Below are 24363 nucleotides of genomic sequence, written 5' to 3'. Positions count from 1 at the left end.
AACTATGTTTTTCTGTGGGAATTTCAGTACTTTTCTGCAGGTTTCTCAGAACATTAAGACAACTTTCCATAACAAACTAATTGGCCAAACCTGATCTTAACGAGTGCTTGTTTGCTTTGAAATGTGGTCTGTTTCAATAAACTAAAATGAACAGCTTTTCATGTGTACAAAAAATGTACATTGCATACTAGCTCCATCCTGGTGGCACAGTTGACGAATTCTATGCATAAAGAAAATATCATAGGTTTGAATGTCACTGACACTGTGCCACAATAAAAAAAAAAATGTGTCTGCATGATTAATGCCTAAGAAAATGAATTTCCATGTGTCCTATCTGTGCTTGGAGTTCAAACAGTGAACCCAAACTAAGCTAATAGTGTTACTCAAAGTCTTATTGAACCATGTTCTCAGATCGTTATTTAAATACCTTCAACTAACCTATCATTTTTGCTCTTAGAACCTCCCTGCAACCTAAAAATAAAGGTTCCCAGAGCAGGAGAAATCCCTTTTGTTTCCCAGAACGTATTAAAACAAACGTTCATTTTTAACAGTCAGCAAACTTAAGGCTTCGTTCCCAGAACCAATGGGAAACCAAAAACTTGGGATTACAACAACTTCCAAGGAACCAAATGCGGTAGCTGGGATTATATTATGATTTCAGTTTGTGAGTGTGTGATATGGGTGTTAGATACAGTACATGTTTATTTCGACATTGTGAAAGAAACGCACACCTATTTAGGCGAGGTGCTAGCTAGCGGAGTGGAACACTTAAAAAAATAAAGGAGAGCCGCACACTCTAGGAGCACAGATGCAAAGTTACGACAGACATTACAAAGAAAACATTTTTATAAACAATGCAGACCTGGGTTCAAATACATGTGTATTTGAGTATCTGGTATTTAAAATACTTTTTCTGTGTATTTGAGAATTTTCAAGTACTTTTAAATGCATGGGAGTGTATTTGAGTCAGTGTTTTTGATTATTTTCATATACATTAAAAGTCAGATAAAATATAAATCGGAATACTTTCTTTGAATGTATTTGGAAGTAATTGAAATATGATTTGAACCCAGGTTTGAAACAATGGCAACACTGCCATGTTGATCTGAGCCTTGCTGTTGGAAAACCACATTAGTGTCTTACTTTTGGCTGTAGCAGATGCACACACCCCGACTTCACTCCTGGACTTCTGTCTACATTCGGATACTTTAACCTTACCAATAAAATGCGGACAACATCTACGGTGAAGCTTGTGGCAACGTCATCTGGCTGAGTCTACCTTTAAATGATAAAGTCAATCTCAATGTGACCAGCCAGATTCAGAAGCTGGAGAACCCCATTGAAAAACCCATTTGACCCCCCCACCCCCCAAAAAAACATTACAACATCATGTTTTTTATAGTAGTTCGTTTTGGAGTCCAAGTTAATAGTTTCAGTATAGTTTTAGTTTTTGAAACAGGTTTGTTAATTATTTTATTTCAGATAACTTTTTTTTAGGTGAATATGCAAGTAAAATAGTTGCACTGTAGAGCCCTGGGGTTAATTGAATTAAATTGTCAGCAAAAGTGAACCCTACTTGAAATAAACCTACCCTTGAAATCTTGTTGTTGATTTGTGGTTGAACATGCATGTGACAACTTGCATTTTTTCAACCCAAAAATCCATTGATGTTCAATGTCAGTACGTTGACAATAAATTACATGGGGTTTGATAGGTTGGTTCAACATACTTATGCCCTGTGTGGGTATATCTTCTACTATGCTTTTGATTCATCAGTACCTCCTCTTCTCATGATTCAACCGCATACCTCTTACGGGACTATTTCACTAAGTGTGATCAACTCTTCTGTCTCAAACCAAGAGATCCATCTCGCTCAAATTAAAAGAGACGGGGAAAAAACAGCCCAGAGTTGAACAACGCTACGCTAATAAGACAAAAGTTGCTCTCTGAGGTGTCCCTCGTTCACGCTTCTTCCCACCATGTTTAATTACACTGACGCCGAGCGAGGGATGCATCTCTTTCTTCCCTCCCCCCAACGTTCTCTCACTCTCACACTCAGTTTCTGACAGCCAGGTTGAGATTCCTCACCTGTCCAACATGGGAGACGCACCTGTCACTGCACACTTAATCACTAGGCCCTGCGCTGAGACCAGCCGCCAAGCATCACACTTCCCAGTGCAAAATTAAAATGAACTTTCTCACCACCGAGAGAGAGAGGGCGAGACAGCGGTATAGAGAGAGAAAGAGGGTGGGTGGGAAGGAGGGAGGTAGGGAGTGACAAAAAAAAGTTGTCATTTCCCAACCCCTCATTAATATTCTGAGGTTAAGAGCTTTTCAGCGAAACGTAATTAATTGAGGCCGAGCCTGACAGTAAACAAGCAATTTCAAATTAAAGCAAAATGACAGCAGAGTCGTTTGTTAAAAACACGCGGCGGCGATTTTGGCGACAGATAAATGACGGAAAATGTTAAGGAGGGAGGGAGAAGTGATGAAGATATTAATCTTCACCTGTCTGTGTCAGCGTGCCACTCATCTCGGCGATGTTGCTCTCGATTCTCTGCAGATGCTTCTTGTCCTCTTTGCTGCCCATAATGAGGGGAAGGATGTATTTCTGCAATTAAAAACATGACATGCTATTACACTTCTTGCCAGGAAGGGAGAGAAAGGGTGTGTTCTAAATGGAACCCTATTCCCTATATAGCGCACTACTTTTGACCAGGACCCAGGGGGGTTCTAGACAAAAGTAGTGCACCATATAGGGAGCCATTTGTTACACAGATTGAGAGGCAGGGGGAGGCATGTTAAGCAGTTTCAACTCTGAATGGACAAAGTCAACGTCTTATGCTATCACAGTGTGGCCTAAACTGTCTAAAGGTCAATGTTGTAGATTCAGATTTTCACCTGAAAAAAGGAATCAATAAACAAATTAACTGCAGACTGCTTAAGGAAATTCAACTATTGGTGTGGAAAAGGATACTGAGGGGAGGAGGTAACATCTGACAAAGTGACAGAAAATGCAAAACCTACAGTATACCCAGAATATTAATTTCTCACCACTGTTTTAATATCGAAAGACATGATTGAATTGAGCGATAGCACATGTACAGTACCATTCAAAAGTTTGGACACACCCACTCATTCCAGGGTTTGTCTTTATTTGTACTATTTTCTACATTGTAGAATAATAGTGAAGACCTCAACACTATGAAATAACACATATCACATAATCACGTAGTAACCAAAAAAAGGGTTAAACAAAAAGTGTGCAAAGCTGTCATCAAGGCAAAAGGTGGCTACTTTGAAGAATCTCAAATATTAAATATATTTTGTTTAAAAAATAAGAAGAAATTGGTTACTAAATTATTCCATATGTGTTATTTCATAGTTTTGATGTCTTCACTATTATTCTACAATGTATATAGTAAAAATAAAGAAAAACCCTGGAATGAGTAGGTGTGTCCAAACGTTTGACTGGTACTGTGTTTCATTGCTAGTTTAGACAAATCTTTGTGATCCAATGTGAATGTGGTGGCCAGATGAGACATGAGAAGGCTGACTGTGTCGATGACAGTCATAGGTTGGCTTCATTATTAGACTACACAACGTTATAAAACGTTTGGCAACAGACGATGAAAAGCATTGAACAAGTCTAGCTAGTCCCTCCCTGTTTCAGTCTGTTTTATTTCATTTGGTGAATGAACACAACCATAGAAACATGTGTGTAGTTGAACTCTGCACATGTTAAATGGGCCTCTAGACCAGGGATACTCAAATACACTGAACAAAAATATATGCGCAACATGCAAAGTGTTGGTCCCATGTCTCATGAGCCGAAATAAAAGATCCCAGGACATTTCCATACGCACAAAAAGCTTATTTTTCTTGTTTTGTTCACAAATTTGTTTACATCCCTGTTAAGTCAGCATTTCTTCATCTAAATGACAGGTGTGGCATATCAAGTAGCTGATTAAACAGCATGGTCATTACACAGGTGCAATAAAAAGGATGCTCTAAAATGTGCAGTTTTGTAAGATAACACAATGCCACAGATATCTCAAGTTTAGAGGGAGCGTGTAATTGGCATGCTAACTGCAGGAATGTCCACCAGAGCTGTTGCCAGAGAATTTCATGTTAATTTCTCTACCATAAGCCGCCTCCAACGTTGTTTTAGAGAATTTGGCAGTATGTCCAACCGGCATCACAACAGTGTGTAACCATGCCAGCCCAGGACCTTCACATGCAGCTTCTTCACCTGTGGGATCGTCTGAGACCAGCCACCCGGGCAGCTGATGAAACTGTGGGTTTGCACAACTTAAGAACTTCTGTACAAACTGTCTCAGGGAAGCTCATCTGCGTGCTCGTCGTCCTCACCACAGTCTTGACCTGACTGCAGTTTGGCGTCGTAACCGACTTCTGTGGGCAAATACTCACCTTCGATGGCCACTGTCACGCAGGAGAAGTATGCTCTTCATGGCTGAATCCCGGTTTCAACTGTACCGGGCAGACAGCGTGTATGGCGTCGTGTGGGCGAGCGGTTTGCTGATGTCAATGTTGTGAACAGAATGCCCCATGGTAGCGTTATGGTATGGGCAGGCATAAGCTACAGAAAAAGAACACCATTACATTTTGTCCATGGCAATTTGAATGCACAGAGATACCGTTGTTGTGCCAATTCATCCGCAGCCATCACCTCATGTTTCAGCATGATATTACACAGCCCCAAGTCGCAAGGATCCGTACACAATTCCTGGAAGCTGAAGACATCCTTGTTCTTTCATAGCCAGACATGTCACCCATTGAGCACGTTTGGGATGCTCTGGATCAATGTGTACGACAGCGTGTTCCAGTTCCTGCTAATATCCAGCAACTTCGCACAGCCATTGAAGAGGAGTGTGACAACATTCCACAGGCCACAATCAACAGCCAGATCAACTCTATGTGAAGGAGATGTGTCGCGCTGCATGATCAAATGGTGGTCACACCAGATAAGACAGTTTTTTAAATCCACGCCCCTACTTATTTTTTTAAAAAGGTATATGTGACTAGATTAGGGCCTAATTGATCTATTTCAATAGACAGATTTTCCTTATATGAACTGAAATTTGGGGCGGCAGGTAACCTAGGGGCCAATTATTAATTATTTAAAAAATATATATAGTGAGCTCCAAAAGTATTGGGACAGTGACAAATGTTGTTGTTGTTTTGGCTCTGGATTTGAAATGATACAAAGTGCAGACTGTCAGCTTTAATTTGAGGGTATTTTCATCTATATTGGGTGAACTGTTTTTGAACATAACAACCCCCCCCCCCCCCCCGGCCAAGGGGACCAAAAGCATTAGGAAAAACAATTACTTATGTGCACTAAAGTAGTCAAAAGAGTAGTATTTGGTCCCATATTCCTAGAATGCAATGATTACGTCAAGCTTGTGAATCTACAAACTTGTTGGATGCATTTGCTGTTTGTATTGGTTGTGTTTCAGATAATTTTGTGTCCAATAGAAATTCATGGGAAATAATGTATTGTCATTTTGTGGTCACTTTAATTGTAAATAAGAGTATAATATATTTCTAAATACTTATATAGTCATGTGGATGCTACCATGATTACGGATAGTCCAGAATTAATCGTAAATAATGGTGAGTGACAAAGTCACAGATGCACAAATATCACACCCCCAAGACATGCTAACCTCTCACCATTACAATAACAGGGGAGGTTAGCATTTTTGGGGGTGCGATATTTGTGCATAACATTTTTTAAACCTTTAAACCAAAGTTTATGTTTAGTTAAGTCCCACAGATGGATTTACTGAAATGTCTTTCTCTTTGGAACGGAGCAAGTGGCCGTCAGGACCAGGTTGTCCCTGCAACACCTGAGGCTGGGTGACGCCAGTCCTAGTAATAAACACTTTTAAGTTGAAAAATATTAAATTAGTGTCAACAGCGAGTAATTAATAAGTAGGCTACTGGGAGGGCTGTGTTTACATGGCGCCTTTATAGCATAAATAAAGTATGGGCAGACGGAGCATATGGTGTGGCTAGCACTCCGCTCCTGTGACATGACAGCAGGACGCAGCTCCGTTAGGGAATCCCAACTCCCATGCTACGAGCTGGTGGGTCTCTCGCTTGATAGAGAGTAGGAGAGACTGGTACAGGTAGGGTGTGAGAGGGTGCGAGACAGAAAGAGAGAGAGAAAGAAAGATAGCGAGAGATATTTTTTAAAGTAGAGCGAGTGAGCAGGACAGCGGGTACGGAAAGGTAGGGTGTGAGGGAGAAAAAAAAAAAAATAACCGAAGAGCCCATACTGTATTATAATGCTGGGCCTCTCACTAGATAGAGAGCAGGAGGGGCAGGTAGGGTGAGAGATAGATGGCCAGAGGACAGGTAGGATGAGACACAGAGAGGGCCAGAGGACAGGTAGGGTGAGAGACAGAGAGGGCCAGAGGACAGGTAGGGTGAGAGACAGAGAGGGCCAGAGGACAGGTAGGGTGAGAGACGGAGAGGGCCAGAGGACAGGTAGGGTGAGAGACGGAGAGGGCCAGAGGACAGGTAGGATGAGAGACAGAGAGGGCCAGAGGACAGGTAGGGTGAGAGACAGAGAGGGCCAGGGGACAGGTAGGGTGAGAGACAGACAGAGGGCAGGTAGGGTGAGAGACAGAGAGGGCCAGAGGACAGGTAGAATGAGAGACAGAGAGGGCCAGAGGACAGGTAGGGAGAGAGACAGATAGGGCCAGAGGACAGGTAGGATGAGAGGCAGACAGGACATTTAGGGTGAGAGACAGACGTCCAGAGGACGGGTAGTAGGGTGAGAGACAGAACTAGACAGAAGGAGAGTTAACAAGACACCAAACTATTTTATAAAACTGTAGATTATAATTTCATGAAGTGCTACAAGTGGAGACATGTTATATGGATGCTACTGGACAAGCTCAATGTAGAATAGTGATCATTACATCGTAATGGAACATACTGTAGCTTAAGGGAACTTGAGCGTAAAGTAGTCACTTGAAGGAATGTAGCAGAATATAGGATAAACTAGTCTTCAGATAGCATTACTGTACTTGTTAATTTCACCTCTATAATTAGAGAATATATTGAAATAGAATAAAACCCCAGTACTCTATTAAGGAAGGTTATTTTCAGATTTCCTTTGGTTCAGAGTAGTAGATTTATTATGGCATATAGATCATGTACTGCTGGGGCTGGCTCCATAGACAACTCCATGGATGTGTCCCAAATAGCACTACATTTGACCAGAGCCGTATGTGCCCTGGTCATAAGTAGTGCACTACATGGATAATAGGGTGCCATTTGGAATGGAACCCATATACACAAACTCCTGCCATGGCACCCGCCATCCACAAGAAACAAGTCTCAGGCCCTACACCCCCAGAGTCATGACATCATGGGAGCGTTGTGATCCAGCAGCTACACACACACATACACACACACACACACACACACACACACACACACACACACACGATGGCTGATCATACTGGTTGTAACGGCTACTGCTAAACTCTCATCCACCTATAAAAGAGAGTAATGGCTTCCACATGCCACTCACAGCAATACGAACAGCTACAGAGGGATTCATGTCAGTAAGGAACAAGGAGCCTCCCAGGCCCATGTTCAGGGGCTGTGGAGCATGATAAAAAACCAAGGGCGATTATTTTTGGAGGGCGTAATATCAAAAGAGGGTCGTGTGCTGTGCTGGCAACTTTCTTTTTTTGCAATAAGGAAAAAAGGATTGAGAGAGAGAGACAGAAATAAATATAATTAAAAAGAGGGGTTCAAATGAGATCATGTGATTGGGCAAGCCAGACATGAGCTTTTAACAACCAGGCAAGACTGATGTACGGAGCGTTTGGCATTAGAATCTAACAAAGTTACAATTGACTGATGTACTAACAAACCCCACTAATATAAATGTAATATTGGGGCAAACTGCGTTGACAGAACTCACTGGACTGTGTAAAATAAATGGTTGGATGAAATAGATCCTCTAGATCAGAGTCTTGAAATCCGGAATACTGCTAGTTCTTTTCTCCCTGGTAATTATTTGATGAAATGATTGATTAATATCACTGATTGGCCCAAGAAACCAGTGGCGCTGCAGACCTTGAGGCCCAGTCTAGATTATGGAATATGATATCAGCCACCTTTCAACCTTCAAATCCTTTGATTTCAACCGGAATGTCAATAAATGCTTACTCAAGGAATAAGCTGACAGAATGCAATCAAGGGCTGAATGACCACCCAATTAGGAGATGACAGAACAGGTGCTTACAGTAGGTATGTTTAAAGGTACAGTCTGGGATCTGGGAATCTGTTCAACGGCCATCTCAATTCTTGATATTTACCCATTGATTACTGAAGATCATAATCATAAGATCATAATCATATAAGAACACAACAAAACGTAGCCAAACATTGTATATCTTCAAAAGATGGTTTAACTATACTTTTGATCTCATGGATTGTCAATCCTTGCATCCACAGCTCCATCTAAGAATTTGAGAATGGTTACATTTCTCCAGCCCCAACCGAATTAAAATGGCGTACCTTGTAGAGGTGATGGAAGCCAAAGGCCATCCCCATCATGATGACAGTGAGGGCACCGTAGTCTCTCCATCTGTAGCCACGGGGACCTGAGGAGAGACAAAAACACAACATCAAATCCCTGAGTAACGGTTACACCCTGTCATGGTGAGAAGACCATGTGCTTGTACTGAGGTAACAAACTCATGGTAGGTTGAATTCAGTATTTTAAGAGTTGAAATCAAACCCAAAAGATCTTGAAAACAGGGATGGAAATCTGCAATGTTTCCAATCAGAAATTGAATAAAACATTGCAGTTAAATCAATTCTGAAAACAAACCAACCAAAAAACATTGAACTAGCTAAAAGTAATCTCACAAGTCAAGACAATGCCATACAAAACACTTACGTTATATGTGTATGGGTTGAGAAATCAAATCACAGAGCAAAAAAAAAACATATTGGATTGTGTTTCTATAAACATCTAGGAGAGGAAGAACCTGTACGGGTTGAAAGGTGAGTGTGTCTGTGGGACTGGAACTAGACAGTGTGTGTCTCTGGGGGACAGAGTGAAAGTGTGTAATTGTTTCATTGTTTGAGCTGTCATTTGGGTGGGCCTGCTGTTTCGCTGAGTGGAATTTCCCACATCACAGCAACATTTAACTGAAAATGTCCCTAAACTACAACCAGTAGAGTGTTGTTTCCCCTAGATGTTTTTCTTAAAATGGAGGGGATGAGGACAACTAGGCTAGTTCAACAAATGTGTGTGTGTGTGTGTGCGTGCGTGCGTGTGTGGTGAGCGAGTGTGCAGGGGGAGTCATGTACCTGTATCTATAGTACATCAAGATGAACCATTGACCTAACATTCAATTCCAAATTCTATAGCAAGACTAAAACCCTGTAGGACATGACTGTAAATACCATATTTCACTTAGGTGTATCACCAGGGCCTGCGTTATGGGTATGCCTTAGGGGACCTGGCTCGCCCTACCGTACCTCCTTGCCCATCCAAATAAAATATTGATAATTTATTTGACCAAGATGCGGCGACAGAAAGACCCATCAATCTCAGTTAAAGCATCGGAGCGAACGAAACAGCGCCCCTCTGTCTCAGTATGTGTAGACCACGTATCTGATGCTGTCTGGACCAATAGAGTATGGCATGTAATACTATTTCTGTCCAGACAGCATCAGATACATGGGCTACATAAAGAGGGGCGCTGTTTCACTCGCTCGGATGCTTTCTCCAGGGATATAGGTTCAGCAGAGAGGAAGAGGCGCTCTCACCAAAATCGGTCCACTATAAGCCCAATGCGTTTCTATAGGAATAATATGCAGACCTAAGCTCGTCGCCTGCATTCCCGCCTTTGTGACAAAGACTCCTGAGCGTATTTGCAATGTGTTTATACAGCGGGAAATGCAGAAATATGTTCTTTTTTTCTATGATCAGCTTGTCAAAAAAATTGACTGTAGCCCGAGTGTCCATTCCATATTGTCCATTTAACTTTGACCTGTCCTGTTTTTAGGATAGGCTGTTGTTTGTTAACATGTAATCACATTTTTTATTTGATTGGGTGCCATTGAGGTTAGGTATTTGATCAGAGAAACTTGTATGGATAGAAACATTTCTCATGACATTGTCTCTCCAGCCTGTAGGCTACAGAAAAGGACACATGCTCTTTCTACCATATGCTAGATCTGCTACATGATTTACGTTTGATAATTTTTTTTGATGGAATGTTGGTGGAGTGTACTGCGATGCATCTCTCCAACAGCACCATAGAGAGGCACGCTGGGAATGGACAAGATAAATATTTAGCGTCCCAGCCACTTGTTGAGAGAAATGTTCATTGTTTTTGGGAAGAATTATGTGAGGTTTTATAATGTTGCTGGAGCTCAGAAAATGCTGCTCTCATCAATCTGCCACCATGGGAGGCCGCCTAATCCTCCCTAATGAGTGCGCCGGTCCTGCACCCATTTAAAAGATGCGTGCACACATAGGAGGTCCTGTGAAAAAATGGTCCCACCTATGGAAATGAAATTCCCGTCCAACTGATTGGTTCTGGCGCCGGGTCTGTGTATTACACATTAAATGATCAGAGCATCCAGTTTTCGTGTCATTCTACAAGGGATTTGATTGATCTTATTGCTTTGCCACTTGTGTGATTTGCATGTCAAAAAACCCACTGCTGGTCTACTGTACATCGTCAAGGTGAAAAGGACGGCCCTCTCAAGGGCACACGTCAACACAAATGCAGTGACGACAGGAAGAACCGGCAACCTTTCCCATCAAAAATTCAAAATCACTCTCCCATTGTCCATATGGTATACCACATACATTTGAGTCATCATCAACATTATGGCTCCAGTGGATCGTCGCGTCTCGCTATAGCGTGCCGCTCGGCAGGCGGAAGAGTCCTTGACGTAGATGGTTGACCCTGGCTACCCAGTAAACCTCTGCATCAACTGGGGGGTCTCGCCACTCACCAGTCTCTCTTCCACCTCTTAGGTCCCCCCATTACCTCTCTCTCCTCCTCATGCTCTTTTCCCACCATCTCCATCTCTCCTTTTTTATTTGGTCACTTAAGCCATGGATGGAGCTCGAGTCTCCATCCCCCGTTTTTCCAATCTCCTCTCAAATTTATTGGGTTCAGAGGAGGCCTTCCTGTCCTTCCGCCGGTTGGAAATAGAGATCAGAGGATCCATTACTCCGACAGAGATGGATGCAGGCCCCTGTGTGGCGTCCCCATAACAAGGATATCAAAGAGAGGTAGCCCCCTCTTTTAGGCATGACCCCCATACAAGACTCCCCGGCACTCACCTCATTATGCAGCTTCCCTTATAGCCATTTTGATATAAAAAAATAAAAAACAGTATGGAATGGTCCGAGCCACAGCTCCTAACTACATGGCCATCCCATCAACATCACTTCCATTACAAAACATGAGATGCCGGGGGAGTCAAGGACAGTGCAGTAATAAATGAGGGTGGAATACATTGGGAATCATTGTCATACGGGTTAAGCATTATGCGGACTTCATTCTGCATTGGTAAATCAGTGGACAGCACTCATAACCCATGCAGTAATAAAGATATAGGTTGTACCAGGGCCTTGCTTGGGGTGAAACCCCCTGGTATGAAACATCATTGGGAGAGATTTCCCGTGATGGAGGGGCGACGATATTGGTGAAATAATTACTACGCGAGGCAAATGTGTTGCTTCTGCTACTGGTAAGCACACTTATCATTGGATTGAGGGTAAAAAGGTAAGAGTGCATGTTGACACAATGAATATTACATGTGTGTAAAAGGCGGTTTTACACCCACATTCACTAACTTCCATCCACACTCCACTTTTACTGTAGAATCTTGTCATGCAAATGGTCTTCTGTTTGCAGTTCATGGTATGTAAAGCGCCTCTTTTTTTCAAATATCACAGAACATTGAATACTGTGAGTTACTGAGTACAGAGTAGGAGTCAGTAGTAGAGATTGTGTATATATACAGTTGAAGTCAGAAGTTTACATACTCCTTAGCCTAAATACATTTCAACTCAGTTTTTCACAATTCCTGACATTTAATCCTAGTTAAAATTCCCTGTTTTAGGTCAGTTAGGATACCCACTTTATTTTAAGAATGTGAAATGTCAGAATAATAGTAGAGAGAATGATTTATTTCAGCTATAGTTTCATTCATCACATTCCCAATGGGTCAGAAGTTTACATACACTCAATTAGTATTTGTTAGCATTGCCTTTAAATTTAACTTCGGTCAAACGTTTCGGGTAGCCTTCCACAAGCTTCTCACAATAAGTTGGGTGAATTTTGGCCCATTCCTCCTGACAGAGCTAGTGTAACTGAGTCAGGTTTGTAGGCCTCCTTGCTCGCACAGGCTTTTTCAGATCTGCCCAAAAATTATCTTTAGGAAGGAGGTAAGGACTTTGTGATGGCCACTCCAATACCTTGACTTTGTTGTCCTTAAGCCATTTTGCCACAACTTCGGAAGTATGCGTGGGGTCATTGTCCATTTGGAAGACCCATTTGCAACCAAGCTTTAACTTCCTGACTGATGTCTTGAGATGTTGCTTCAATATATCCACATAATTTTCCTCCCTCATGATGCCATCTATTTTGTCAAGTGCACCTGTCCCTCCTGCAGCAAAGCACCCCACAACATGATGCTTCCACCCCCGTGCTTCCCGGTTGGGATAGTGTTCTTCGGCTTTCTTCGGCTCTCCCTTTTTCCTCCAAACATAACGATGGTCATTATGGCCAAACAGTTCTATTTTTGTTTCATCAGACCAGAGGACATTTCTCCAAAAAGTATGCAAACCGTAGTCTGACTTTTTATGGCGGTTTTGGAGCAGTTGCTTCTTCCTTCCTGAGTGGCCTTTCAGGTTATGTCAATATAGTACTCGTTTTACTGTGGATATAGATGCTTTTGTACCTGTTTCCTCCAGCATCTTCACAAGGTCCTTTGCTGTTGTTCTGGTATTGATTTGCACCAAAGTACGTTCATCTCTAGGAGACAGAACGCGTCTCCTTCCTGAGCGGTATGACGGCTACAGGGTCACATGGTGTTTATACTTGCGTACTATAGTTTGTAATGATGAACGTGGTACCTTCAGGCTTTTGGAAATTGCTCCCAAGGATGAATCAGACTTGTGGAGGACTACAATTGTATTTCTGAGGTCTTGGCTGATTTCTTTTGCTTTTCCCATGATGTCAAGCAAAGAGGCTATGAGTTTGAAGGTAGGCCTTGAAATACATCCACAGATACACCTCCAATTGACTCAATTTATGTCAATTAACCTATCAGAAGCTTCTAAAGCCATGACAATTTTCTGGAATTTCCCAAGCTGTTTAATTAAAGGCACAGTCAACTTAGTGTATGTAAACTTCTGACACAGTGGAACTGTGATACAGTGAATTATAAGTGAAATAATCTGTCTGTAAACAATTGTTTGGAAAAATTGTCCTAAAGGACTAGCCAAAATTATAGTTTGTTAACAAGAAATTTGTGGAGTGGTTGAAAAACGAGTTTTAATGATTCCAACCAAAGTGTATGTAAACTTCCGACTTCAACTGTATATATGTGTGTGTGTGCATGGAGGGGATGGTGTACTCACTGTAGGGTATAGGTGCCAGCTGGGGGGCAAGGAGAGGGTACTGGGGTCCCACAGGGGTAAGGGCCAGGGGCTCGTCAGTACTGCCCGAGCGCTGGATGGCAAGCTCAATCTCCTTATCATTCAAACCTGGAACAGAACAGACATTTATTTACCACAGGGTTTCATCAAAATGAAAGAAAAGTTATCTTGCAAATTCAGCAGGCTATGGTGTGAAATAGGCTATTAGAAGCGCTGTCTTTCTTTTATTACATATCGTTAATGCAGTCTTTGGTGTGCTTATCAATGCACAAGCACCTTTTCCCCCCCACTCCTATCAATAAAATAAATATATGATGTCATACAAAAGTTTTACTGTGCGTGAAGCTTCAAATGCATTCGGTCATTACTAAATGTGTAATGTGATAGGTATTTTAATATTACTATTTTTTAACACAAAAAACATTTGATTACTAAAATATTTTGGTCTTCCTCAAATGAAAGGAATGATGACGCAATCTTTGCAAGAGGGAGGGAATCTGAATCCATTGGTCCTCAACTCACGGCTCAGACACTTCATTCAGGATAAATGGAGTTAGCCCGGAGTTAGCCAACGCTTCATTGTCATAGAAATGTACCTGGCCAAAAGGAGAGCAACATTCATGTGACTGGTTGAACTCAGAGTTGACCAAAGTTACCTCGCTCAGTAGGCCTTTCCACTCACAGCCCCGGTCAGTCCGCATAGGGGTTGAAAATGGAAGATTTGGTCACCGATAAGCGCATAAATAGAACATGTTTCATGACCTGAAATAAAAGATCCCAGAAATGTCCTATATGCACAACAAAAAAAAAAAAGATAAAATTTTGTGCACAAATGTGTTTACATTACTGTTAGTGAGCATTTCTCCTTTGCCAAGATAATCCATCCGCCTGACTGGTGTGATTAAACAACATGATTATTACACAGGTGCACCTTGTGCGGGGGACAAACGGCCACTAAAATGTGCAGTTTAGTCACACAACACACTGCTACAGATGTCTCAAGTTTTGAGGGAGCGTGCAATTGGCATGCTGACTGCAGGAATATACAGCAGATAATTTAATTTTAATTTCTCTACCATAAGCTGCCTCCAATGTCGTTTTAGAGAATTTGGCAGTACGTTCAACCGGCCTCACAACTACAGACCACGTGTATTTTTTTATTTCATTTATTTAACTGTGTGGCAATGTGTGTCTAGCGGTTTGATGATGTCAACTTTGTGAACAGAGTGCCCCATGGTGGTGGTGGGGTTATGGTATGGGCAGGCTTAAGCTATAGACAATGAACACAAGTGCCTTTTATTGCTGGCAATTGGAACGCACAGAAATACCGTGGCAAGATCCTGAGGCCCATTGTCGTGCCATTCATCAACCGCCATCACCTCATGTTTCAGCAGGGTAATGCACTGCCCCATGTTGCAAGGATCTGTACACAATTCCTGGAAGCTGAAAATGTCTCAGTTCTTCCATGACCTACATACTCACCAGACATGTCACCCATTGAGCATGTTTGGGATGTTCTGGATCGACGTGTACAACAGCTTGTTCCAGTTCCTGCCAAATTTACCACGGAACCCGCACTTGAATGCATTCATGACTCCCATTCTAGGCGCACCAAAATTACAAATAGTGCCTTGTGAAAGCCTAACACTGTAAGATCGCATTTTATGACTTAGCTAGTCATGTTGGCAAAAGAATAAGCTTTCAAATGATGCCCACCTGACTCAGATTGCGATTTATAGTGTATTTCGATTGCGTAAACAACAACAGTTATTGTGTGATCGAGGGGAGGCATGGCTATGTTCTAAACAAAAAACTATAAGTGTGCTTGCTTCAGTTCCTCAACGCCACAGCTAGGAGAGCAAATAAATAACAATAATAATAACAATTTAAGACCCTTTCTTTGAGTCATAAAAGTGCATTGAATTACTTAGGAACTGATCATTTCCCCATAATCTCCAAAGTGTTCTCTTTCAATTGCTACCATGGTTATGCATATGCTTTCTATATTTATTCTGTTAGAAACATTTAAATTTGGCACTGTCCATGTAGGCCAATTCCCAAAAGAGTAAAGGGTTAACTCTTCAAACCTGATTTGTAGTATAGGGCCCTGGGCTGGCTGGGTTATGCTTCCACCATGGTAGCTGGAATTGTGCAGTAAAGAATCATGTAAAAAATAAAATATCTTAGCTAGCACAGTACGGTTAGGGTACACCCTATAGTGTGAATCAGGCATTGGACAGCACCTCTTCAGTTACCCAGACATCTGCCTACAGCAGACAGCAGAGCAGGATCAAACAAAGAAAGCTGAAACCCCGTTCTCACTAACGGCCACCAAAGGCAAAGAAAATCAGTCTGTCCACTTCTCCAGTTATATTTCCCAGGTGGAGATCTCATACACCCCAGACAGAGAAAATGCATTATTTTAATTTCCTCATTGTGATGTAAATGTATTACATAATTTTGCAAATGCCAATATAACTTAATCTTCAGATCTTTTTTAATGATTTTAGTGATGATTAAATTGCAAAGAGCTCCCTAATGGAGAATGGGAGGGGGCAGGGGGGGGAAGTCTTATTTTATTTTGTGGACTAAAAGGATTTTATTTCCGTCGCCATATGCTTCCATGGGTATGTATGTGTCTCGTCTTTAATGAGCATCATAATCTAAACAAAGACGAATAATTACAACTTTCAATGAGCGTCTGAAAAAAGGCTGGCATTGTTCATTCCGAGATCAACCAAAACACAACAGTGGAAAACTAAAATCAAATATACTGACGTGACTCACTAGACAAAAGAACAGGGTCGTGTTCAGTAGTACATACTGTAGCAAAACACTTTGCAGCAGAAAACGAAAACAAGCATCTCTTATTGGATACGTTCAGTTAAGTACCTCCCAATTTCAAAACCTTTTCTCCCTACTGACCATGACTTTAAACACTTCCAATCAGCTGGCTCCATTGAGGCTTGTTGCTGGGGAGAGGTATAAGGGCTAAGGTGTGGACCATAAGGCACTTTCCTCTGTATTGCAATGTGTAGCATCACTGGCTTGCTCCTGCTACCATTTTACCTCAATTTCCCCATGTGATTTCCCTGAGTGTGCTACTGGGCTTCCTGGGTTTCCCTTCCTCCTGCCTTCTGAGAGAAAGTCCCCATTGCCGAGATGGCCTTTTAACTTGGGCCATTCCCCTGGGCTTTGGACCATTCTACTCCACACAGCAGGCCTCCCTGCAGTGCTGTGTCATCCCAAATGGCACCCTATTTCCTATTTAGTGCATTACGTTTAGGGCGCTGGTCAAACGAAGTGCACTAAATAGGGAATAGGATGCCATTTGGTATGCACAACTGAGTTGCAAGAGCGCCAAGGGGGATGAGGTTTGCTTCATTTGAGACCGCTATTCTTATTTGCTGTACTATACAGGGCTGTGGGAATGACGGAGAGATGAGAAGAGGGTTGAGAGAGGAGAAGAAGCGATTTGTTGAGCCATCTGTATACACATCAGAGTCTGAAATCCATGTGGAGCTAATCATTACAATATCAACATGTGTTGTGTGACATTAACACACACACACACACCATTTCTTCTATTAAATGTCTATGGAATGAGAGAGCAATGACTGCCTGTTAACCAAATCATTTGAGAAGCATTGTGTCACCCAAGTACCTGTGTGAGTGCGATGCAGAAGACTCATAATTGCGGTCCCAAAAGATGTCATATGAGCATTTACTGCCCATCTACAAACCCATCTTGATGAACAAGAATCAACTACAATCTAGCCCTCTTTTTGACATCTTCATGAGGGGCTCTAAAGGTTCTTGGAGAATCAACATGTGTGATGCTGAGAGGCACCTACAGTATTTAAATGCACCAAGGGCTTCAAATGGCCATGAAAATGGTTGAATAATTTAAGGCAAATATTGGCCAGCCTGTCGTCAATGGCGGGCCCTGAGTGCCAGGAAGTGGCCACCGCCATGTGCTGAGCTCGTGCAGTCAGGCTGCACTGTCCAATAAGCAATAATGTGTCCCTGAACTCCGGATTCATCTGACCACAGCAGACACAACAGTGGCAGATTATTGAGTGAGACATGCAAGGGTTGCATCCCGAATGGCACCCTATACACTAGTTTTGACCAGGGTCCCTACAGGCTCTGGTCAAAACTGGTACACTATACTGTATATAGGGAACAGGGTGCCATTTGGGGCACAAGCCCATATTTCCATTTCACCATAGAATCATTCTATCATTCTAAAAACATATTTTAGTACCCTGGGAGAGGTTCCCATTTTCCCTTTTCACCTTGAAATGTAGAGTTTCTCCAAAATAACTTTAGAAAATGTCCTCTTAAAAATATGTGCATGTTAATGGTGTTGGACCTCTTTAATGTTGTTGTGTGCGCAGCACTATGAAAGGGCTTATTTACTTTACATCAAAATAAAATGCATGGAAATTCATAAAGCTGTTAGGTTTTCTTGTCGAATTAAAGCTTGCTCCACTATTGTGTGCTCTGATCCGTTGATTGTTCAGAAAAAGGCGACGACAAATGAAAGACACCTCATATCCATTTAGAAAAGAGAGAACAAGGTGAAACAGATTTTTACATATAAAAGGAAAAGCCTACAAAAAAGGATTGCGGAAATTTATTACGGGTTTCCAAACCTGTGGAATGACCCCTGGACCCCCATTTCGGATCGACCTGGCGAGGAGATGAATTTTTTAAGACATAAATTACATCTAATGACGACACCGTAAAAAAGAACAATAATGGAAAGCTATTCTGTATTTCATTATACTGTATTTGGTGCACCTGATACACGCTGCGCCTGTTTATGAGTCGCCGTATTAGCAGATGCTCAGCCGAAGCATTTGCTGTGACCTTGCCATTCTCATTGGGGCATGAAATTACGGTGCTGGCACCTCGATATTACAGCTATAAATACTGTAAACCGCATATCTGGCCTACGTTTTCTATTGTCTTTCAACATAAACCTGATCGGTATTTATTTAAAGGAAAACCCATTGCTCGTCACATTATTTACGCCTCTATTTTCAGTAGGCTCTTATTCTCAGGGCATTTTTTTAAGGGCAAAGGAGGCGGCGAGGCCCAGCCACCATAAAACACATTTTTCCAATTCTGGCACATCTGAACTTTATGGGTTAAGACCCGGCCCGGACAGCCAATTACAAAAATTGCTTACTAAAATATTTTGGGTGCTAAAAGGTGAATGCTTTTTTACTGTCCTACAAGGTGAATTATTAAGTTGCCCTTGAATGAAAATTACTTACATTATGAATATGAATTCTTTTAAATATATGTCAGGGGTCATAAATAGATGGAGGTCAATGGGTTATTGAAAGCCGGAGTGCAACTTTAACCTGTTTCTCATGCTGTGCTGGAGGAGATTCTAGTCATGTCATTTGGTGTCCCCGAGAATGGCACTATTGCTGCTTGAAAATGGCATGCCCTAAATAATGACCACTCTCATAGCTTATTCATTTATGTATTAAAAAAGAAGACTCTCCTCTCATTTCCCTGCTTTATCGCCTTGTACTGATGACAAAGTGGGAGAGAACCGGGGCTAGGTGGCGCCGTGGAGTAATTTATAACCACATCAATCCCTTTACCTTCTATGCAGGCCTTGGTCATTGCCATTTTTGTCCGAGAGGTGAGTCGCATAACCCCACTTGCAAACAACATCCTATTAATATCTGGAATGATGAACCTTATCCTTACCCTTCATATCAATAATGGTAATCAAATGTTCCCCATGACCCTCTATCAATGGCCCACTACTCAGGGTGAAACCTATTATATATAGTTACCTGCTGTATTACTTCTTCAGCTTATTGAGCCAAACAACTACTGGAAGCTTATTTCCAGAATAAAAATATATTTTTTACACACTTATTTTAAAAAGTCTATATGATTATTCTGAATATGATGCCACAGTAGACATATCCCCAGTCTACCAGTCATTTTGCAACGTAATCAGGGCAGTTACTGCTTCCCTTCTGGACATGTATCAGTGTCTCAGCTAAAGGCCTGCTTTCAAAACATGTCGAAAGAAGGCTAAGGGGTGTTTTCACTGTTGCCGAAATGAGAATTTTTTTTGTCGTTACATGTAGCCTACGTGTGCACTTGCTAGTTGCAAAGGGAAATCGTTGTGCCAAAATGAGGCACAGAGCTCTTCAGGTGCTGCAACTGTTAATTGTGGGGCCTAGATAACACAACAGCCAATATGAGTCAGGAATACATTACCGCTCATTACAAAAGAGAAAACATAACTTTTAGATGGCAATTTCCCCCAAATCGTGCCTGTTGTGATTGGAAAACAACCATTGATGCGGACTATGTGGACTTATTCATCTTGACCCAAAGGGGGGTCGTTAAGCCGATGTACTGTTTATGGCACTATATAGCTTGGCACTGATTATATCCCTTATTTTGCATGTAAGTAGGGACAACATGAGTGGTCTATTATTCACTATATCAAGTCAAACGAAGGTGGAAAGGATCCTTTTGAAAATACCCCTCTGTGCATGCTGTAGGTTTAACGTTCAAGATCTCAAAACAAGTCAACTACCTGACACATGGCCATCAGCGAACATGCATAATTACATATTGATCTAAAAAATACCTATTTTTACTAGTTCTGGAGTGTCTACGTTTCTAACATCTCCTAGAATAAGATATTTTAGACACTTTATTAATCAAAGAGTCATATCGGGGCTGTGAGAAATATTGACCGTATGCAAAACACAAAATGACATTTTTTTTCTATGCATATTGAAATAGACCACATTATTACGATCTCCTTGGGGAAAAAAAGCTGAGAAATAACAAGAGGCATCCTTCAGCGTAGATTAGGGCACAAATCTGCAAGGAAATAATAATGTGGAGGCGAGATTATTGTGTAAAGAATCTGCAACATGCAATCAAAGTGTGCCCTGTTTTCCCCTTCATCAGCTGGCCAGCATAAGTACTGGCAGAGAGAGGAATCCAATTTAAATTCCACTCTACCGGGTGATGGTATTGTTTCATTTTATGTGTGCTTTGACATTTCTGCCTGTTAATATAGAGTAAAATCGGGAAGTATTTACATAAATATGACATTAAACTCTATTAGAAATTAAGAGTGACATATATTTGTGCTCATAGCAGAAGGGAGGAGGTAATTGAGTTCCAGGGTCAAAAGGTTGAGAGAAGTGTTTGGTAGGCTGTGGATACATGGAGAGAGGAGGAGGAGGCAGTGACTATTGGACTGTCATCTTGTCCATCATCATGTTTGCCTTTGCTCGTAAAGGATGAGACAGACAACGGGCCAATAGTCACCACATTTATTGGTATGGGGTGTGGCCTTCTGCAAATTAAATAGGGGTTGACTCATTTCAATGCTGCTCTTACATGTGAATGTAGGCCTATTCATGAATTGTTTTTAGCAGAATAAGTGACAAACACCTTTAATAAGAATATACAGTTATTATGAAAGTATATTCTCTAACTGAACATAACTAAGATAAAAAAATCTCAATGAACAATTCACCTTTATTTAACTAAGCAAGTCAGTTAAGAACAAATTCTTATTTTCAATGACAGCCTAGGAACAGCGAGATAACTGCCTTATTCAGGGGCAGAACGACAGATTTTTACCTTGTCAGCTCAGGGATTCGATCTTGCAACCTTTCGGTTACTAGTCCAACGCCCTAACCACTAGGCTACCTGACGATCCTTTAAAAAAATAAAAAATCATTAGCTTGCTTCTGACTTACCTAGGATGTTGTCTTTTCAACCAAACCGTTTTACATATCTGTTAGTTGGTTATTTAGCAAAATCCAGAATAATCTGTTTAGCATTTTTTGAGAATTTAGCAACGCTAGTGAAAACAGATTGTACCAGTTAGTGAGGCATTCAAAAGCATGATTCAAGCAGGAATGGTTAAAATCTGCATTTCGTACTACTGAAAGCAGAGCTGTTTCTCCACGCTTTTGAATGAACCACTAACTGATACAATCCACTTCCAGTAGCATTGCTACATTATCCAAAAATGCTAAGCAGGAGATGCTGGACATTGTTGAACCAACTAACAAATGTAAAAATGGTTTCGACAGTAAGTCAGTCAACACCCTAGGTAAATAAGAGATACATTTTTTTTTTAAGTTAACTATCACCATAAACTTTAAATATGCCTTTGAGCAACATTATCCAATTGTTAGCTTATTATTTTAATCATATCAACAACAGTAGGCACCAGTGCCTAAAATGTTGTAAGAGAATTCTACATTCTAACCCACTGACTTTGAATTGAGTCTGTTCTTCAGAACATTCCAGATCAACATCAATTGACATTTGGAAATGTTCTTGATATGATTTCAAATTCTAATAATAGAGAAAATTGTGAACAATTAGTACAGTTTATTTTTTCCCTATCATGATGGGAAAGGATTCAAAACAACATGACAATGATTTGAGATTCAAATATGTTTTAGTCTTACATCAAACCATTTGATATACAATAGGACATATCACATGAAAGACACATTTTACCGCTTGAAGAAAATGTACTTTGTAATAATATGAGAATTCTACCTTGTGTTGATAAGGTTTTAATAACCTCTGCATTCTGCATACCTAATCAATGAGTCTTGCAAATAATGCAGGCGACATCATGAAAGGCAAGCCTATTATGCAGACCTTTCTGGCTCGGAGCCTTCTTTATTTGAAACTCTACCCCCCAAAATATGTGCTAAATCTAACAAGAGCGAGAATGATGGGCATAACTCATTGGGAAGTCTTCTGCAATAACATGAATAAGGGCAAGGCGAACTTGCTTCAGTGAACTCAGCAGGACCATGAAAAAAGGAACATTTTATATGAAATTTAATAAACTGAAATTGGTTTAAGATTAGTCAGCACTTTGTCTAGAAGATTAGTTTCCCTCCTACCCTTCAACACATGCAAGGCGCTCACAAAGTGATACAGCATTGTGACATAATTACATTGTTCAAGGTGAAGCTCAGTAGAAATGGCTTTTTGCTTACAAGGCAATTTGAGAACATGCACATTTACAAATATCATAGTAACCTGGTGCTATTCAAAGGCAGTCCGGGGAAAAGAAACCAAAAGAAAACAACACTTGCTTCAATCCAATTTTGGGGTCACAGGGAAAAAGACCCTGGACCGACTGATGTCTGCTTTGCGATATTACAGTCGGGGTGTGAATTGGCTGAAGTGCTCTCTATTGGTAACATTACCATATACACTGAACAGAAATATAAATGCAACATGCAACAATTTCAAAAATGTTAAGGAAATCAGGCAATTGAAATAAATGAATTAGGACCTAATCTATGGCTTTCACATGACTGGGAATACAGATATGAATGTGTTGGTCACATATACTGTACCTTTAAAAGGTACTTGATTGTGGCCACACTCCTCTTCAATGACTGTGCGAAGTTGCTAGATATTGGCGGGAACTGGAACACGCTGTCGTACACGTCAATCCAGAGCATCCCAAACATGCACAATGGGTGACATGTCTGGCGAGCATGCAGGCAATGAAAGAACTGGGACATTTTCATCTTCAAGGAATTGTGTAAAGATCCTTGCGATACGGGGCTGTGCGTTATCATGCTGAAACAAGAGTTGATGAGGGCTGATGAATGGCATGACAATGGGCCTCAGGATCTCGTCACGGTATCACGGTATCTGTGCATTCAAATTGCCATCGATAAAATGAAATTGTGTTCGTTGTCCGTAGTTTATGCCTGCTCATACCACAACCTCACCGCCACCATGGGGTAGTTTGTTCACAACGTTGACATCAGCAAACCGCTCAACCACATGATGCCATACAGGTACAGTTGATACTGCGATTCAACCGTAAAGAGCACACTTCTCCAGTGTGCCAGTGGCTATTGAAGGTGAGCATTATCTCCCACCGAAGTCATATATGACGCCAAACTGCAGTCAGGTCAAGACCCTGGTGAGGACGACGAGCACACAGATGAGCTTCCCTGAGACAGTTTGACAGTTTGTGCAGAAATTCTTCAGTTGTGCAAACCCACAGTTTCATCAGCTGTCCGGGTGGCTGGTGTCATATGTTCCCGCAGGTGAAGAACCGATTGTGGAGGTTTTGAGCTGCCGTGATTACACATGGTCTGCGGTTGTGAGGCCGGGTGGACGTACTGCCAAATTCTCTAAAACGAAGTTGGAGGCGGTAGTAGAGAAATTAACATTGCATTTTCTGGAAACAACTCTGGAGGACATTCCTACAGTCAGCAAGCCAATTGCACGCTTCCTCAAAACTTGAAACATCTGTGGCATTGTGTTGTTGCAAAACTGCACATTTGAGAGTGGCCTTTTACTGTCCCCAACACAAGGTGCACCTATGTAATGATCATGCAGTTTAATCAGTTTATTGATATGCCACTAGTGTCAGATGGATGGATTATTTTGGCAAAGGCGTAATGCTCACTAACAGGGATGTAAATACATTTGAGAGAAATAAGCTAAATGTGCGTATGCAAAATTTATGGGATCTTTTGTTTCAGCTCATGAAACTTGGGACCAATATTTTACATGTGTTTATATTTTGATCATCATCCCTCAAGCATGTCCAAATGACTATTTTGCCCAAAGACGAAACGTGCCAGGTTGTGTGTTTTATGTTT

The 24363-nt window shown here is 41.3% G+C and overlaps 1 protein-coding gene across 1 annotated transcript in view; it reads right to left on the bottom strand.

The window, feature by feature from the left end:
* The window catches only part of pex14 (peroxisomal biogenesis factor 14), a 104848-nt gene that overhangs the window by 24196 nt on the left and 56289 nt on the right, over positions 1-24363 (bottom strand). Inside the window, exons 4-6 of the mRNA XM_021616103.3 lie at positions 13673-13798; positions 8569-8654; positions 2509-2611 (exon numbers count right to left, since the gene is read on the bottom strand). Coding sequence (XP_021471778.3) covers positions 2509-2611; positions 8569-8654; positions 13673-13798 — 315 coding nt within the window. The remainder of the gene's footprint in view (positions 1-2508; positions 2612-8568; positions 8655-13672; positions 13799-24363) is intronic.

This window comes from Oncorhynchus mykiss, chromosome 9 (genome assembly GCF_057628025.1).
Source record: "Oncorhynchus mykiss isolate SJ-2025 chromosome 9, ASM5762802v1, whole genome shotgun sequence".
In the NCBI taxonomy this organism is placed as follows: Eukaryota; Metazoa; Chordata; class Actinopteri; order Salmoniformes; family Salmonidae; genus Oncorhynchus; species Oncorhynchus mykiss.
This window is presented reverse-complemented; position numbering and strand designations above follow the sequence as displayed.